The 18210-nt window shown below is 46.8% G+C and overlaps 7 protein-coding genes across 7 annotated transcripts; 4 read left to right on the plus strand and 3 right to left on the minus strand.

Annotated features, from left to right (window-relative positions):
* Positions 1 to 207: 207 nt before the first annotated feature.
* BO88DRAFT_240440 (Zn(II)2Cys6 transcription factor) lies at positions 208 to 3037 on the minus strand. Its single transcript, XM_025702134.1, has 5 exons — positions 2066 to 3037; positions 1833 to 2008; positions 1483 to 1781; positions 1211 to 1434; positions 208 to 1154 (listed from the first exon to the last, which is right to left on the minus strand). The coding sequence occupies exons 1-5, from the start codon at positions 2942 to 2944 to the stop codon at positions 609 to 611; spliced, it is 2124 nt and encodes a 707-aa protein (XP_025565558.1). The 5' UTR covers positions 2945 to 3037; the 3' UTR covers positions 208 to 608.
* A 1243-nt stretch (positions 3038 to 4280) lies between these two features.
* Positions 4281 to 5974, minus strand: BO88DRAFT_478568 (MFS general substrate transporter; the record flags this gene model as incomplete). The annotated part of the gene is made up of 3 exons (XM_025712004.1): positions 4281 to 4946; positions 4984 to 5735; positions 5785 to 5974. 3 exons carry the CDS (start codon positions 5972 to 5974, stop codon positions 4281 to 4283), a joined length of 1608 nt encoding a protein of 535 aa, XP_025565559.1.
* A 1304-nt stretch (positions 5975 to 7278) lies between these two features.
* Positions 7279 to 8505, minus strand: BO88DRAFT_423583 (ankyrin; the record flags this gene model as incomplete). Its single annotated transcript, XM_025708657.1, has 1 exon — positions 7279 to 8505. The coding sequence occupies one exon, from the start codon at positions 8503 to 8505 to the stop codon at positions 7279 to 7281; it is 1227 nt and encodes a 408-aa protein (XP_025565560.1).
* Positions 8506 to 9426: 921 nt separating this feature from the next.
* Positions 9427 to 10335, plus strand: BO88DRAFT_412937 (kinase-like protein; the record flags this gene model as incomplete). The annotated part of the gene is made up of 2 exons (XM_025708103.1): positions 9427 to 9631; positions 9668 to 10335. 2 exons carry the CDS (start codon positions 9427 to 9429, stop codon positions 10333 to 10335), a joined length of 873 nt encoding a protein of 290 aa, XP_025565561.1.
* A 1761-nt stretch (positions 10336 to 12096) lies between these two features.
* Positions 12097 to 13032, plus strand: BO88DRAFT_423584 (kinase-like protein; the record flags this gene model as incomplete). Its single annotated transcript, XM_025708658.1, has 2 exons — positions 12097 to 12111; positions 12187 to 13032. The coding sequence occupies 2 exons, from the start codon at positions 12097 to 12099 to the stop codon at positions 13030 to 13032; spliced, it is 861 nt and encodes a 286-aa protein (XP_025565562.1).
* Positions 13033 to 13779: 747 nt separating this feature from the next.
* Positions 13780 to 14754, plus strand: BO88DRAFT_403101 (uncharacterized protein). Its single transcript, XM_025706278.1, has 2 exons — positions 13780 to 14423; positions 14479 to 14754. The coding sequence occupies exons 1-2, from the start codon at positions 14251 to 14253 to the stop codon at positions 14579 to 14581; spliced, it is 276 nt and encodes a 91-aa protein (XP_025565563.1). The 5' UTR covers positions 13780 to 14250; the 3' UTR covers positions 14582 to 14754.
* A 400-nt stretch (positions 14755 to 15154) lies between these two features.
* BO88DRAFT_403102 (flavohemoglobin) lies at positions 15155 to 17060 on the plus strand. The gene has a single exon (XM_025706279.1). The coding sequence runs from the start codon at positions 15358 to 15360 to the stop codon at positions 16726 to 16728; it is 1371 nt and encodes a 456-aa protein (XP_025565564.1). The 5' UTR covers positions 15155 to 15357; the 3' UTR covers positions 16729 to 17060.
* Positions 17061 to 18210: the final 1150 nt, after the last annotated feature.

Consider the following 18210-nt stretch of genomic DNA (forward strand, 5'->3'; position numbering starts at 1 on the left):
AGCTCATGGAGCTACTGCAGGGACCCTCAGTGATCCACAAAGGGAAAGGATCGGTGGTCATTACTCATCGACTTGGGGCATGATTCATCCAGTCACGTGGCGGTCGTTGTCACATTCATCCAAAGTCGTCTCACGGTCTAGATCCCCTCCCCACTGCCGAACGACCCTGAGACTACTAGGCTGAGCAAGTGCTAATGATTTTGTCTCAGGAAAGTCTCACTGTTGTACGTATGAATGTAGCTAAAGGCGTCGAATTCCGCTCGTTAATCTGACGGCGCATACATGGGGTATCACTGTTTTTAAGCTCGTATTCGGGATCGCGCCCTGCAAGGGGCACATGCCACCAGCCAGTCAGATCTTGGCTCGTGTAGAGCAATAGGCCCGCGTGCTTACTCTGTCCTCGTGAAGATCAATGGCCCAAGTCCAAGTTCTAGACCCACCCGCCCACGCATAGCTGGCTGTATTAACTTGCAGACATTGATCAGTCAGACCCAGTCCGACGCCATCTGATCGTATGGATGTAATGTCGCCCAACTGCCCCCATATCAGAGCCCACTACTTCCGTTGGGCGAGTTTCGTGCAAGACCATGGCCAGTGAAACTCAGTCACTAGAACAACGGAGGGTCTAGAGTCGGATTGATAGAAAAGAAAGCTTCAAGGTCCATTGTTGAGAAGTCAAAGTCCCAGCCCATGTCGGACTGGGTAAAGTCAAGCAGGTCCTCTCCACTGCCCAAGCTACCACTTGGCATGCGTAGACCATCCTGCAAGGAGTTCCCTTGAAAATCAGATAGCATCGAAAGACCTCCTCCCGCAATTAGGTCTGACTGGAGAGTGTCGGGAATTGGACCCTGGGGCTGATGCGCGACGCTACTGGGGTACCGTCGCACAGCACTAGCAGCTTGGTCAATGGCGTAGGAATTTCCTTTTACCATTGTACCTGGCGACCATTCATACGATGGGTTAAGTTTTCTCAGGACGGTTTGTATAGCAGACATGGAGCTGGAAATTGGTTCGCCATATCGCATCGATGAAAGACCCTGCAAGGCGGCGTGTATCCAAGGAAGGTGGGTGGATGCCAAATTTTCTCCATGCATTAGATCATAAATTAAGGCGAAGCTAGAGCTGCCCAGAAAATACCCGTGGTAGCGGAGTTCCTGAAGCGTCATCAGCACTTGTTTCTATTCAGCAGATGGACTGCGTCAAGACTCACCCGAACCAGTTCATTGTATATGGAAGCTTCACATAAATGATGGATAGTCCTGCAAGCGGCACTGAGAGCTTGATTACAGGCTTCATTCAGCCATGTGGGGATTTCGGTTGGTCCCTTGGCCGTGCTGTTCCCCGGCTGTTGGGAGGACATCCTCATTTGGTGCTGCCACCGACCTCGAAAAATCAAGAATGGCCGAAAGGTCAGTAAAATGGTATGATAATAGACTGAACCGTCAGCTTAGATCCCAGAGCTCAGATTATTTCGGAACATACGAGTTATTAGAATAGTCTGCCGTACGCCCATGGTCCCCGGCTGAACCGGCTTATCAAGCCCAAACCCTAGTGCATGTTGCATTTTCGAGTCGTAACAACGCATGTCATCGGTGATTGATTTAGCAATCTTCCACATCTGCAGTAATGATTCATGCCGTCTGCCATACATCTCATCGGCTGATCGGGAGAAAATTTTCGATAGATGGACTAGCACCTGCAAGAAGGGGTCCTTTGGTAGTGCAATTCCGATATCTTTTGCGGATAGGGATCTCGGTCGTCCAAGATGGAAACAAGTCCAGCTGTTCAAAGTATCAGTATACCGCAACTTGATTAGCTCAGGGGTGACCGACACTTCGTAGAAGTACAATGACCAGAATGTGCATCGTCGTTCCTCAACACTATCAGAAGCATCGTCACTGTCGGCAGGAGCTTCTTTGTGCAGACCAGCAGATATGGCCTTTCGGGCAGCTGCACCCATTAGAAGAAATGCGGAGTTAGGCCTTCCTTGCTCATTCTGGAAATGAGCGTGCTGGTCAGAAGGTCAGTATTGTGTTGGTTGACTTCTGAATAGGCGTTTACTTATCATGAACAGTGACAGTTGTACAGTTTGAAGGTTCACCACGTCGTCAAGAGAAGAGATAGACGCCTTTACACGCTCGTATAGGATATCTCCCCAGCTATGGTGCTGTGTTCCTAGCGAGCCGGTGGCTAGCCCCAGCAAAAGTAGTGATCGCGCCCATTTATCTGAGCGCGAATCTGGTGTTGGACGATACAAATGATCCAGTTGTTGATAGAAGACTTCCTTAGACCAAAACGGCACGAGGTGATACAAAGTTGCCAAAAAGCGTTCCAGAAAGATTTTGGCCAAGTCGTAGGGCAGAAACAGCACATTTGCATCGGGTCCATTTAGGGCCTTGTTCGAATCATGCGACTCAGCCTGGGTTCCGAAGAAAATCCGACGGAAGCTAAACATGTCCAAGCCAGCTCCTGCTTCTTCAACTTCGCCCTGTGGCTCCTCCGTCTCCGCAGACTGGTTGCCGGAAACCAGGCCCCGGTAGATTTCGTGCATGAGTGCAAAGTGAGAAGTTGAGCCATAGTATAATTGGACTTTGCACGATGGCGATGCCATATGCGTGGCGGAAACGCTGTTGTTGAAAGTCAAGCTGACGGAGGGATTTCTCCGTCGGGCTGGCTGCATCACCCCAGGAGACTGCTGCCGTGCGCCGTAGTCGGCCCGCGTAGCCCCATTCGAGATGTACTCATCGTTCGCGGGAGCATCTGTATATTGGTGCTTCTTCTTGCGCTGTCGAATAACTTCGCGATAGATACATGGAGTATGGCGCAGTTCGCAGGTTTTGCACGGATTGGCACCATTGCATTTGATCTTCCTCTTCCTGCACTCTTGGCACGCCTTGGGGATCCGCCAGCCTGAAGGCTGCGCTGGGGATATGGCGTCTGCCATTTGTAGCCGGCCAGCAAATTAGGGTGTTAGAGGCCCCAATATACTCAGGAAAATCCGTCGCAAGGCCGTGTTGCTTCTCGGGTTTATTTTTCCTGATGTTTCTGCGTCATGGACTGTTGGAGCCCCGAGCGGTCGGATTTATCGCACGTGAGTTTATCCGTTATTCCGAACCCCATTTAGTTTAGTCTCTTTTCCCATTTGGCACCTGACTCGCATTTTATCCCAGAATTAATCATAGACATCTATTCGTTTCAAGTAATAATTCATCTATGCGGAAGAAATATTAACAATTCTGTTATAAAGTTGTTTCTATCAACAACACAGGGCTAGTACTACCACTGCTACTGCTACTAGCGTAATATATAAAGCATCATTTTGTCTGGTCCCCACATGCCGTCGATCAATCGAACTGAATTGTCTAATTTCTCCCACATCATCACTCACTACTCCGTTATTGAGTGATCACAGATTCTATACCTTAAGCTCAAACGACTATATCGAAGATTTGTTCAGGCTGGTACATAACACTATTAATATTATGACACCTGCGAGCCATTGTCGCCGGAATGTGAGCATTGCCTAGGACCGCTAGTACTTATTGCTACTTGAACTTTTTAAATAATGAGAAAAAACCCTTTGACACGACTGATCCACACGGTATTGATCTCACCAAGCCGGGGGATATCGGCTGAGAAAAGTCAAGATATGTCGTCGGTGACACGATGCGTTCCCGAGCGGCGTACAAGGACCACCGGCGAATTCGAAGCCAGCCGAAGACAGTTGGTGTTACAGCAGTTTCCTGTTCGAGAAATAGATCGGCTATCACTGATACTGTGGAGTAAAGATAGTCTCTAAAGTTGGCTATTGAGCGGTAATTAGTGAGACAAAGAGCAGCCAAAAGACCCCCTGCGTCTCCAAATTAACCCCATCATTATTGTGGCAGATTCGAATCTCTAAGCGGAGTCGATGCAGCGACGTTGGATTTCAAATGTCTCAAAACGGAGTACGTGTTGATCATCATCATCTGCTTTCTGGTTTATGGGATACTTGAGCTTGCGATTGAGAGAATGATGGCATACATACTGTACATACTGTAGACGAGTCGATTTCCTGACGCCTCTGTCTTTGCTTACTTTTGCTGTAGCTCTACATTACAACTTACTGAGATATCCCTGCCTGTCTAACAAATTTCGTTAGCTACCTTTTAATATATTCATTAAGAATAAGGAAAATTCGAATCTCGGCCAATGTTTGGAGACTCTACACCAGCTTCAAATAGCTATAGCATATTGACAAGCAATCTAGATCAATCATGCTCCACTGAACCAGCAAAGCATCAAATAGTGTACCTAAACGCCTTGTCCTCAACATCAGTATGATCCGAATCTACAGAAACCCCTATACGACCACTTCCATCGCCCCTATCAACGATATACTCAAAGTACCCCTCGCTCGCTTTGCGATCGCGCCTCCTGTTCAACGTCTTCACCATGAACACATAAACGAAGAAAGTAAGTATCAAGCAAGCCATGGCCGCAATACTCAGAATACAACCCTTCGTGTACCTAGGAGCATCGTCCTCTGTCCACGCCTGCGGACTAACAATGCATCCAACGCAGTATGCAACGAAGAAAGCAGTTGATACGATACTTTTCTTCGTGTTACCCTTCACATTACTGGCGATAATGCTGGCCGCGCTACTTATCAACGAAGAGCTGCATCCTCCGAGCCAGGTCGCTACCACTATTCCCCAGTCCGCGCCGCCGGAATATGGAAGCGTCATGAGCAATATTGATCCTAGGAGAGGTACGATAGAGAGACCGATGGCGGTGTAAACTCTTGTTCCGGGTAGAATGCGAGGAATGATGGCGCCGATCCAGACGGTGATGAAGTTGAATGCCCCAGCGGGTGTTCCAACGAGCATTGTTTTGTATGTTGAGTAGCCGAAGCCGTGTATGACGGTGGAGCTGTACTTTGGAGTGGGAAGAGAGTGGGTTAATACCTGACCAAAGTACTCCAGATAAGGAGGGCTAGCATACCTTCATTATGGGTGTCGTGAGGGTGATGCATATTCCCATCAGGCAATAGATCCAAGTCATCGGCGACGAGAGTGCTTCCTTGAGTTGAGCTTTGCTGAAAACTGCATGGTCTCGGGTAGCGCGATCGATCGCCATGCGCTGAGTTGCCACTTCTCGTTCCTGTGGGTTCAGGAACCAAGCCGTTGTCGTATCTCGGGGCATCAAGAAGATGAATAAGAGACCAGTCGCGGAGGTTAGACCTCCGCATATCAGGAAGAGGGATCGCCACGGGGCAAGTGACATGTTTCCCTTTCCGATACCATACATCATGAGAGCACCTATAATATTGGCTATACCGTTCATTGATACCCATGTAGCAACGCGAATCGGATGTTCCTTGCGCTTGTACCAAATACTCGTGATAATAATGAAAGCTGGCGAGACGGTTCCTAGTGGGATAGTCAGACTTGGGAGCGGAAGGGTATGTGAGTGAGTCTTGCCTTCGGAGAACCCTAAGAAAAATCGCACCGCCGCCAGTCCCGCGAAGTTGTGAACAGCAGCCAGACACATATTTACCCCACCCCATATTACTATAGTTACTCCGACATAGATTGTGATCGGAAATCTGGAGAGCATGATCGCAGCTGGGTATTCTGAACAAAGCTGGCCGAGGTAGAATAACGAGACAGCCCATGAGAACTCTTGACCTGTGAGCTTGAGGTCACTTCGTAGACCAAATACTGCGGCCTGGTTGATTGTCTGCTTATCGAGGTCTAGATGGAGATTAGACTCGAAGGAAAATGAGTATCAGGATATGCTGACATTGGAAGAAATATACGAGCACCATCAGAGGCAGAATAACGCAGTCAAGTTTTCGAACGACCTTCCTCTCGATTTCGGGGTCAAAATTGTAGAATTGCGTATCATCTGCAGTTTCTAGCTGACGCAGTTCACTTTCAACCTTATCCTCGACTGGCTTCTCCGGGGCAGCGTTTGCATGGTTCCGAGCCATTTTGTAGCGTTCGACAACTCGAAGAGTTAACGCTATATGGGGAAGAAATTCAAAGGGAATACAGGAGATTCTTCAAACATTAGCAGTTTGAAGTCAACTGGCCTTTATAGGGGCGTTTAAATAGTATCTTCATCACCTCGAAAGAGGGGTACAGCGCTACGTCGTTTCTACCCCACGGGGTACCCCAGATTGAGGGGACAACGGGAATAGATTCTCCGCATCTCCAGTCACTGACCGAAAAACCTAGGTCATTGAATACTCTGAGAGTCTACGCCCAGGTAGTAAGGCACAAACCCTGGCCGAAAAGTATATTGGGAGGCCTATATCGGCCTAATGTCAGAATCCCGATGGAGTGCATGGCCAAGCAGGTTAGTGGCTCGGCACTAGGAGTTCGTTGAAACTATGTTTGCGTGTAATATCTTAATTCAGCGTTCATAATACCGAAAAGCCCCGTACGCTCTCATGGATTCATTCGATGGGTCTCAGTTGGTGGTCGCTTCTTGATGCTCTACACACGGCACTCGCAACCCCAACTTTCATTGGCACGGATAAGGTATCTGGTCCATATTTATCCATTATGCAAATGTAGGAGATCCCGAAATACTATTTGCAAATGTATTGGCATCGATGTCTTGGATGCATGGTCAAACAGACGAAGCCGACAAATTTCCTACACATGAATTTATGGAGAATGCCTAATGCTTATTACCCTCGTCAATGACTGAGAAGCATGGTCTTGATAGCACAACGATGTTCATGTATACCTAACACCGTCTCGCCTGTCAGGCAGTAAAAGCAACCATATTGGACCGTTACTGGATTGTGTAGACATGCCGAAGGTCTAAGATTGCCATATTGTCGGATAGACGGATAAAATATTATACACAACCTCTCATTGGGGCTCTGATTAAAGTACTGAAAGCGGGGGCAAATATGGACTTGCGATTCTGATTGTTGTAAGGGAGAGGAGGTGCTTCTATTCGGTTAAGATCATTACACTTTCCGGCTTGGGGGTGGGGTGTAGCTTTTATAAGGTAAAGAGCCTTACTGTAAAAGAGAGCTACCATGCAGAGCATCGGGAAGTTATTTAAAAGCCGACGTCTTGCGGAAACACTCTGAGCATATATTTGGAAATGATTCGACGCACAGATTCTCTAGAACCAAAGGTAAGAATAGATGGTCCCTACCAAAGCATTCATAAAAGGTCTTGGAAGAAATGGGCAAAGTGAGAAAATATAAAAGACTTTATAATTTCAGGTTGTCCCAATGGGAACGTCGGAAACGAAAGCCTCATTGTGACGCTACTAAGCACCCATAGCTTGCTTCAACTTTTGTAATATCTGCTTCGCTTGAAGTAAACGCGATCCTTCTAGGCATCCCCATGCGGAGGCCAGCTTTTCACACTTGTCAATGAGAACTTGGTCATATGGAAACTGACGATTCTCGAGCAAGAGCTCCATGGCTGTCAAATATTTGTTTTCGATAGCAGCCTCAAGCGGTTCGAGTTGGAGGACCACGTCATGCTCCCAGGTTTCATCACCCCAACCCCAGAGTTCACCGCGGGCTAACAACGCTCGGATAACATCCAGACGGTTTAGGCTCACAGCACTCTCAAGCCTAAGTATAGCAGCAACTGTAGGCTCGACATCTTCAGGCAGAAAATTAATGCCTCTGTTGAGAAGGTAAACTGCATTACTGGGACGTGACTCAACGCATTCGTAACCGTAGGCCGTGCGTTGCGAACTGGTCGCGTACATGTTCAAAAGACTTGGTTTGACACTCAAAAGATATTCTAGAATGTTAGTACTGTTTGCAAACTCTGCAGCAATATGAAGAGCCGTGCAACGCTTTCCCTTAAGGTCCATGGATTTGTTGATGTCTATCAAATCCTCCTCAATTATGTACCGGATAAGCTTCAGAGCACAACTCGCCTGGCAAATGCTCCGAAAAAGCCACCCGACATTATCTGGAACTTGATACCCTTTGTCAAGAAGTAACCATGCAAGTGCTTCCTGAGACTTGGGGGGAGCAAAACGAAGAAAGTGCATTGGAGTGAACCCATAACGCATGGTGTAATTGGGATCCGCGCCTCTATCTAGCAGCAGGTTTGCGAACTCCACATCGCCATTGCGAACACAAAGGTGCAGCATCGTGCGACCGCATAGGTCAAGCGCATTAGCAAATACACCTGCATCCAGAAACAGCTTAACTGAATGATAAGCGCCCCTGTTGACTAAATCCGCAAAAACCTCCAGGTGCCTGTCGTGACCTTCGTGTAAGCGGTGAGGTATATCTACGAACCCATCGTATTCATGGCTTACAGTATTGTCTGGTATGAGTTTGACGTTTGCCATATCGTAGTATTCCTGTTTTGGAAAAGCAATTTCCTTTGCAATTTTAAGTAGATAACCACGAGCAAATCCATCAAGCCTCCTGTTCGTCAAGCGAAGACAACAAAGAACCTTGATATCTAGGTCCTCGATAATATAGTGGATAATCTCAGAAGGTAAGTGAGAAAGCTGGGCTTGCATCTTGGGCTGGTTCATGAAGTCTTCGTATAAGGAGAACTGTAAGTTAGATAAGTGATCGAAGTCGCTTCAAAGCGATGCTGACAAGAGAACCTGACCTAGCATGTGGTATTTAAATAGAGTTCACGTACTATTCGACTCCAATTATTCCATTGCTCAACTAAAACCCTCAAGAATGAATAGCTGCAACGAGTATCACCAGTATCTTTGGACGGGTTTCGGGAATAACATCCATTGTCTACGTCCTCTTCTGGAAGGTTCCTGTTATAGGGTGTTGCACGAAGATATACCTCCCGCCTTGATGAAGGTCCCGTAGACGGGACGAGGATTAAGGGACACAAGTCAACGGCAATCTCTTCTCATCAAGGTTCTTCCGCAGAGCAAGGCTTCTTAAATTGTAGTTCACGCCAAAAGTTCTTCAGTTTCAGAACTATGCCGAAGCTCTGTCCGGGACGGCTAAGGTGATTGTTTGACACCGAACTGGGAAAGTCCCTGGCTTATTGGGATGAATAAAGAGTACTCTGTGGCTTTGTCTTACGCAACGAAGATTAATTCACGATTGACATCATCTCGTCAGGTTCCGTACCATTAATGTACCCTACTGAGAGCAATCTCCGTGAATGTATCGATGATCTTTATTACGTAGTGGAGTTTACCATTCTCGCCTTTGGACCGACGCAATAAGCCGTAGCTGTCCAAAGAATAACTTTTTAAAAGGTGTAACCTTGCTATGTAAACAGTCAAGGAGAAAGGGCCAACTTGTCTCCATTTTTCTCGTCTTCCTTCAAGCGCAGCGGACATAAGAAAGTCGCACATCATCGAACATTTCTGAATAGACTGACTTGACTACTAGCTGGCTAAACAACCAGGGTGAACGTCAAGTCTTTCAACATTGCTCAAATTTAAGTAGACACTTTTCACTCGATGCCGACCACACTGCGATTACTTTGGTATCCGCTAGATACTGTGTTTAGATCTGTCTACAAAATTTTGCCTAGCTGGAAACCTGGCAAAGTTGATGTCGAAGAAATGGATTCATCCTCCTCTTTCCGTCCCAAAGATGTTGGTCATAATAGCTGTTATCACTTCTTAGAACCCCCTCTAACTTCCACAGGCCATCCAGGCTGCTGTATATGAAGTTACCCCTCACCCTCCCAACGTCGAGGTGAGAATTGTTCGTCCGTATATCCTCCTGGCGTGTCTGAAATTATCGGCCTGCCGGATGGATCAACCGTTCTCAAATACCCATACATACCTGGCGATCGTGTAGGTATCGAGGTAGAGGCAGAGCTTCTCAAGCTCGTCGGAAGCCATCCACGGATCATAGCCTCGAAAGGTCTCAATGAGCATGGCCTAGTCCCACAGTATGCAAAAAACGGCAACGTTTGCGATTGCTTCACATGGGGCCGCGATATTTACTTCGACCAAAGGCTCCGCTGCTGTGAACAAGCTGCGGGAGCCGTCCAATTAATACACCGAAAAAGAGTTGTCCACTGTGACATCAATGTCCGAAATCTACTACTGGACGATAACCTTGACGTATTACTTGTAGACTTTCAGGGCGTGTTGAAGTCGGAGAATGGCGAAAAACTGTTAGATGGGGAGTCTCGAGAAAATTCTAGAGCGTACATGCCTCGCGTTCACGGTGACATTGCAAATGCCAAGACGGACATATTTGCTCTGGGGTCTCTATTCTACCATATCATGACGGGACATGGACCGTTTCCGGAATTGAATGACTGGGAATATGATGAGGAGATCGAAGAACGTTACAAAAATGGCCAATTTCCTACTGACAGCCATGCATGCTCTCATATTAGAGATAAGTGTTAGAGGCAGTTGTACGAGTCTGCTGAAGAGATAATCTTTGGCATTTCTCAAATTCAGGTGTCAAAGGATGCTGGTACTGAACATTAAGACAATAGATAGATTGCAATTCACAAATACGATTTTTATTTCAAAGCTCAATAATTCCACTTCGTACAGCAATGCTGTCGCTTGATCAGAAGTTTTCGTTTACCTTGGTCGCTACCACAAGGCAAAGTCTCAGAGTTGACGAAACTCCATGAATTTATTATCAACACTTCAGACAGATTCCGAATCTCATGGTTAAAATTCCCCTGGTTTTGAATCCCATGTGCACATCCTTATATCCTCCGCAGTTCGGCCTGCCACAGGGAGACAGAGGATCATAAGTGGTAATTTTATGCTTCGGCTGTGCAATGCAATTGACATAATTAACTGTGTTGACGAATCGCTCACACATGTTGATATGGGGAAAGAGAAGCCGCGCTATGTATGATATGGTTAGTTCTGACATGACCTCATGGAGAGATGTGGCACTTACGTTGATGAGAAGCACTTGCAATGGCAGTTAAAAGAACGATAGCTATCGAAGAGCTTCGCAGATCTTGAAGTGGATGTGTTCTCTCACACGAAGAGTGGTGTTCGCATGGTATTTATGTACACCTGGAGCTTTCTTTCAATGCTACCAAAAGGCATCGATTCGGAATATTCCTTGGAGCTGTAAAGGCACAGCCTCCCTGCACCGTGGGAACGTGAAAGGCAACAGCCGGAGTGATACATGATCCATACCATTCCGTTTCAAGGAGAATGATCCAAGGCATTAAAATCATCATAGAGGGTGTCGACGCGCTGACTGCTAGACAGAAAACGATATATCGCGTCTATCCGATCAGCCAATGGAGAGGTATGTCTCAACAGACAGTCTTGTCAACTAGATCTGCGTGCCCCGGCGTATCGTTGGAAGATTCCTGTTGCAGACGGCACTGCCTTTGATATACCCATATTAAAGCAGGGTATTCCTTGAAAGCAAACGACAAGCTATGAGTGCTTGTAGCTCCACGAAAGGATCAAACCTAACTGCATCGCAGATGCATGGCTTCATTTACAGCGATCATGGTCTGTGGCACCGACATGCCCTGTCCCGTCCTGCCAGGTATAAGTGAGTTGTGAATCCATGAGCCCTCGCTCGCCGTAATAGGCGGGCAAAGTTGAAACTGGTTGCTGGCCGAGGAAATATCAATCAGTATATTGCGTACCTCTCCTGACACTTAGCCCTAGTACTCACCTATAATAGGATGTCCCATATGTCGAATCTAATTTTGGGTTATTGTGAAATCAGTTTCTTTATCCTTGACGATTCTGTTCCGGCAGGCATGTTCTGCGTTGTCATGCGGGAATAGACGAACAAAGTTTGCAATAACAAGATTCCATAATTCAAATAAACCACAACTGCTGTAATAGCGCTAGCTGGTTGCGTTAAGTGAATAGCGCGGAATAATGTATACCCTTCATCCGTTCGTGATCGCCTTCACGCTAGACCTAACACCAGAAGTATGAGAGCATGATGGCTTTCCGGGAAGTAGTTGATAATGTGTCAATTTATTTATGTGTAGAATTTCCCTTCGTAGCATTCTTTTTTTCTCGTGGTCGCACCGTCGAGAGTACTATCTCTTGTGATTTCGATGGTAGTGAGAACTCGCCTTCAACTTTCAACGCATTAACGTACTGCTGAAGTTCGTTAAGATAGCAAGTAAAGTCGATTATTCCCGGAGAACTAGTGAAAACACCATGGAAGAGGAAAGAGTCAGTACTTGTGTGCCTTCTTGTATTGGTACAACCCGATCAGTTCAAGGCTGCTTCTAACTTCGTGATATCCAGACCATGGAAAACGGACCTTCTCAAGCGCCAGGGTATCCAGAAGCCCTGCATTACAGGCTTATCCCCCCAAGTCTGGAGGGCCTCAATTTTGTGCCCAACTTTGGAGACATCGTCTTTCATGTGAAGGGGCAATTCCTGGCCTGGGGAGGAACTGCGGTCCTAGAACGTATGCCCTCAGGAAATGTGGTCAAGACGCCGCTGCCGAACCCATACTTTCAACGCGAACATGAGCGCCATAGGAAAAGTATGCATGTCGAGGCCATTATTTATGAGATTCTCCAAGACCATCCGCGCATACCAAAACTGATTGATTGGGACCCAACCACCTGTTGCTTGACGATGGAGTATGTCGAGAACGGGAGCCTTGCGGATTTCATAGGAAGGAATAACCAATCGATAACCGGCAGTATGAGAAGCAAATGGGCAAGACAGGCGGCCGAAGGTGTTCAATTACTTCACCATCATAATATAATTCATTCGGATCTATCGCCTCACAACTATCTCGTCGACTCGAACCTGGACTTGAAGATCTCGGATTTTGCTGGCTCATCTGTTTTCGGTGCACCTGGCTCTGCTCTTCCCGGCACCCGCTATCGTGATCCACATGTTGAGTGGTATGTTCTTCGATTCTCAAATGACATCTTCAGCCTGGGATCTGTGATTTTCTTCATAATGACTGGCAAGCACCCTTACCAGGATCTGCCCAGTGATAATGTCAAGCATCTCTTCCAGCGCTCCCAGTTCCCCGAGGTCGGTCACCTCTCATGTGGCAGTATTATAAGGCGGTGCTGGCTGTTGGAAGTGGATGCCACTGAAGTGTACGACTACTTCAGTAGGAATGGATGATTGGATGGTCTTTGTATTTTCCCATTCCGAGCCAAGCATATCAGGTTCAATATCTGTCCATTCTCACTGGCCATCAGCACTGTACGTCATGGTAGTGTTCGTAACTGCTGATTACAGCATAGTAACTGTGTACCATATGCATCATATCCCATTTCTTGATGTGAGGGAAATCGGTTGTAAGTTGCTGTCCCGACCGATAGACATTCATCCTGCTTCTTGCAGACGCGTCGAGTAGTTGCATTTTTTGCACATCAATTTAACACTCGTTCACGACCACTCGTAGTGCAAAGAGGTAGCAACCAGTACGTCATATGTCCAACATGAGAAGGTTTGCACATTTGGCCTTTTATAGTTGAGTCAAACGTAAGAAGCATTAGTGCGAAAAGATTTAGCTGCTAGCACCAATCCAACGAAACAGATAATTGAGGTTAAATAGAAGGTTTTATTTCAGAACAGCAGTAAGATGTGCTTTGTATATGCCGTTTTGAGCTAAAGTCCTTCTAATGAGGACCCGATATTGGTTTTTGGCGAAGGCAGGGAGAGATGTAGATGGTTGGATTGAGCTACTGGAGCCGCTACTTTATAGCTTGCGTAGACCTTCCCTGAGTGAATTCAAGAATACAAAATCACTACAGTATTCGGGTTCACCATTTATCCGGGTGAAACCTTCAGAAAGTCATGTGAATGATCCTGTTCTCCATGTTGGAAATCCTCTCTATATGGCAATTCAATCTAGAGAGCACATTTTCGATATATCTCACTGCTATTCAGAGAGTCATTGTTTGATATCTTGCTCCTGTTAATGCTGTTAGTACATATTTGTCGCACGTTATGCTCTGAACAGCCAGAATCTTATTGGCTTGGCTTTTCTCTTAGGAAACCCATTTGTTCTGAGAAAGCACACCCTAGGCAAAGAGAAGTTTGGGGCCGAAATCAAAACCTAAGGCCACCTAGCATGGTTATTTATGTAAGTTGAATTACGTAGAGCTTTATTTCAATGGAAGAGACCTATAATTCAACTCCTGGGTCTGGCATTTGCAGTCATTTAATGCGCGGAGACCCAGAAAGTTAATTACGGCGGAAGTGAAGAGTAATGAAGTCATCCGTCAGATGACTCCCGCATCTCAATTTTGCTCATATATGCAGCCAGAAATGCCAAACCGTTGAATACTAGAAACCATTCAACGTGCATTTTCAATTGGAATTTGTCGTTTCATCATGTTCCCAAATCTACAGAGTTTGTCCGAAGAGGACGAATATAAGGATAACCCGGCACCTTCCGGCCGGCGGCGGTCGTCTGTGGTACCACCTAGCTTGCAGTTCCTCGTTGATCAGGACTCTCAGCAAGCTAGCAATGAGCCCGCTGAGTGGGAAAAGTCATGGGATCAAACGTATGTTTCATATATCGCTGGGTGGTGAGCTAGTAGGACTTACTAACCCCACCAGGACTGAAAACCCCGAGCTTTGTGATTTCTTGGATCGAGTCTCCTCTCGAGATCCAAACGATCCAGACCGACAAGGTGGGGACATAATGAGAAGGGGTTCTTGAGTTAGAAGAAATCTCAGATCACGATCTCAGGGACTCAATGAATCATGTAATTGATGTTGTTGGAGCGTAAATGTGATTGCTACTCTCTAATTTGTCGGACTAGCCAGATATGATGGATTTTAGTTTTCAATGTGCTTATAATTGCCTTCCCTTGTAGGGTCGCAGATGATTATTGCTAAGCTTAATGCGTGAAAATTGCTGTAGTTTGGAGCGAAAGATTCGTGCTATTCGGAGCACAGCTCAGAAGTGGACAATGCTCCTGAACTCGGAATACCCGAGTATCCATCGAGACATTTTGTGTAGAGATGCTAGTGGGTCGAACCGGAGGAAATGGCATGTTCAAGAGTGATGGCATCACCACGTCAACGGATGTGGAAAGACTAAAACCTAATAAGCTTCAGCTAGCCGAACACTCACCAATCGCCTTACAATTGACCCACAGCAAGTGGGCCATATCAGCCCATCAGAATCAGCCCATTTTTCATCCCTCCGATTAGCAGCGATTCTGACGTCTGCCCCGGACACCAGGATATCATCTCCACCTGGTCTACAATTGGACTACCAGTGTGTCTAACTTTGAAATCTCTCGCAATAAGATGGCTTCCTCCTTCTTTCTTTTCCACAGACATACCGCGAATTTCACGCATCCTTATCCAGGCACGGTGCCCGTCTTGCAGAGCATCTTCATTGCCATAGTGTGACGGATATAGGCTAAATCGTCATCTGTGCCTTACATCTATTGTTTCACCTACGGAGTTCTTCCGTAGCCCCAGACAATGGACCGTCGCCTCACTATTGCATCGCAAGTCGCTGTCGCGGCAGTGGCTGGCTATTGCATCTACAAGGCCTTCAATGCCCGACAGCAACAACAATCCTTGAAGGATGCGGTGCCCAAGTCGTCTGCTGCTCCTCTGACACCAGAGCAGATCAAAATCATCAAGGCTACAGTTCCTGTTCTACAGGAATATGGGACCAAAATCACCACTGCCTTCTACAAGAACATGTTGACGGCGCATCCTGAACTCAATGCCGTGTTCAACACCGCCAACCAGGTCAATGGCCACCAAGCCCGTGCGCTAGCTGGTGCACTGTTCGCATATGCATCTCACATCGACGATCTCGGGGCCCTCGGTCCTGCCGTTGAATTAATATGCAACAAACATGCATCTCTGTACATCCAAGCTGACGAGTACAAGATCGTTGGCAAGTACCTCTTGGAAGCTATGAAGGAGGTGCTTGGGGATGCCTGCACCGATGAAATTCTCGATGCATGGGGTGCCGCATACTGGGCCCTGGCCGACATCATGATTAATCGCGAAGCCGCACTGTACAAGCAGAGCCAGGGCTGGACCAACTGGCGCCAGTTCCGGATTGCCAAGAAGGTGCCCGAGTCGGACGAGATCACCTCCTTCTACTTGAAGCCAGTTGACGGCAAGCCACTGCCGCCTTTCCGACCAGGCCAGTATATCTCGGTTAGTGTCCAGGTTCCAGAGTTGAAGTACCCCCAAGCCCGCCAGTACTCGCTCAGTGATACCCCTCGCTCGGATTACTATCGCATCAGCGTGAAGAAGGAAACGGGGCTCGATCCTCGTGCTCCGGGTGCCAAGAGACACCCTGGATATGTCTCCAACGTACTCCATGACATCATCAAGGAGGGTGATAAAATCGATGTATCTCATCCCTATGGAGACTTTTTCTTGTCCACTGCTGAAGCTACCCACCCGATTGTTCTTCTCTCCGCCGGTGTCGGTATCACTCCCATGATGTCCATCCTGAACACTATCACTCAGAAGAAGAAACGCAAGATTCACTTAATTCACGGATCCCGTACGACCGAGGCTCGTGCCTTCAAAAGTCATGTTCGCAAACTGGAAAACGACATCCCTAACATGCGAGTGACCTACTTCCTCAGCAGGCCAGGTGGCAGTGACCAGCTGGGCGTTGACTATCACCACGCTGGAAGGATTGACCTGCAGAAGCTCGAGGGGTCGTCTCATCTGTATCTAGACAACCCTGCTACGGAATATTACGTCTGTGGCCCCGACACATTCATGACGCAAATGGAGCAGGCTTTGAAGGCTTATGGTGTGAGCGATGACCGGATAAAGATGGAGTTGTTTGGTACAGGTGGTGTTCCTCACAACTAGAACACTCTTCTATTGTTGGCTTTTCTGTACTATACATTAGTTGAGATATGGTGTTTAATTATGATATATAACGAATGGATTTTATAACCAGACTTGATGCCCATAAAAGGGAAAGTATTTCACTTGTTACTTTGTGTCAATCCACAAAGACACAATGTTTGTACCTCAATCTATATAAAAGGAGGAGAAAGATCTCAAGATGCCAGAGACTTAGGGTTCATTCTAGACCGCAGGTAGCCCGAAACACAAATCTCACCCCAAGAACAGCCTCCATCACGACTCAGTGCTCATCCGCCCCATCCATATTGACTTCATGCAATCAGCATACAAACGAGCGCCTAAAGTAAAGCTCACCGATCTATCACATATCAAATAACATAATATGGTGCCTCCCAAGAAGCTCTCAGTAGCATTACCAAGTTAGCTACAATGGACATTCCAGAATACTGCTTCGATCACCATGTCATTCGCCAGGATTGAAAGTCTACCTCCCAATCACCACTACGTACTTCAGCGGCATAAAGTCATTGATAGATATCAAATAATAATGACAAGGACGGCAGTATATTCGAAGGCAATGCAAATTACCATCTCACTGAACTATATGCGTAGCAAATATAGTTTCAGAGCCCGGATAGACCAGATCCACTGGTTCTGGCGAGGATGCCACGTTCATTACTGAATGGACGGCGCCTTCAAAGGGCAATCTGAAATTCAGGCTAATTGGAGCAATATTTCCCCTTGGGATTTTCTTATCAAGGCTCCAACGAGATTATCATTGATGATTGTGATTCGTTGATCATGGTGTAGAACATACAGCTATCCGATGGCTTATGGCCGGCCTCGCTAACGTTGCCACTTTCCGAACCACCTAAAAAATTTTCCTTTAGCGGATCTCGCTAGATTTTCCTTCTTCGCCCCGCCACGCTACGTACGCTGCCAACACTATTTATCTCCTGCATCAACAAATCGATCTATCAAGCAATATTCCCGGCTTGATGATTGCCTTCGGGCAGACATGCGCTCACACTTTGGCTGGTAAGGTGACAACACCCTACCCACCTTTTTGCTTCTCTTTTCCCCAGTCCAGTTTACATAGAATCCCGTCTTAACAATATGAGTATTTAGTGTGACATGTAGACAACGTAAAGTGAAATGCAACGAGGAGAGGCCTATTTGCGGCCCATGTGCCAAGTCCTCCCGTGATTGTGTCTTCTTCGACTGCGTATTTCGTCACTACAGTGCCAGCGATCTTGCTGCCAATGAAAGGGGGGTTCCCTATCAGGAGGGGAGACAGACATGGGTCAAAATACCATCTGATCGTAAGCTATACTCCTGTTCTTCTGGTCATTGTCGAAAATTCGAAGGATATGCAGCCAGGGTGGATTGAACAGATGCTAAGATTACCACAGTCATCTTTATCCAGGTTAAAGACCCTTTCGCTGACGATGAGGAGCCAATACTCCTCCTCGACAAGCATTG

The sequence above is a fragment of the Aspergillus vadensis genome (assembly GCF_003184925.1).
Source record: "Aspergillus vadensis CBS 113365 unplaced genomic scaffold BO88scaffold_5, whole genome shotgun sequence".
Taxonomy (NCBI): domain Eukaryota; kingdom Fungi; phylum Ascomycota; class Eurotiomycetes; order Eurotiales; family Aspergillaceae; genus Aspergillus; species Aspergillus vadensis.

Bases quoted from the DNA above. Each gene is read 5' to 3' on its own strand.
- BO88DRAFT_240440 (XM_025702134.1), bottom strand. From the start codon at position 2,944: ATGGCAGACGCCATATCCCCAGCGCAGCCTTCAGGCTGGCGGATCCCC. The intron at 2,009-2,065 runs ATAAGTAAACGC...TCTGACCAGCAC, and splicing joins TACAACTGTCACTGTTCATG to GCTCATTTCCAGAATGAGCA. The intron at 1,435-1,482 runs GTATGTTCCGAA...CTGACGGTTCAG, and splicing joins GCAGACTATTCTAATAACTC to TCTATTATCATACCATTTTA.
- BO88DRAFT_403101 (XM_025706278.1), top strand. From the start codon at position 14,251: ATGTTCCCAAATCTACAGAGTTTGTCCGAAGAGGACGAATATAAGGAT. The intron at 14,424-14,478 runs GTATGTTTCATA...TAACCCCACCAG, and splicing joins GAAAAGTCATGGGATCAAAC to GACTGAAAACCCCGAGCTTT.
- BO88DRAFT_403102 (XM_025706279.1), top strand. From the start codon at position 15,358: ATGGACCGTCGCCTCACTATTGCATCGCAAGTCGCTGTCGCGGCAGTG.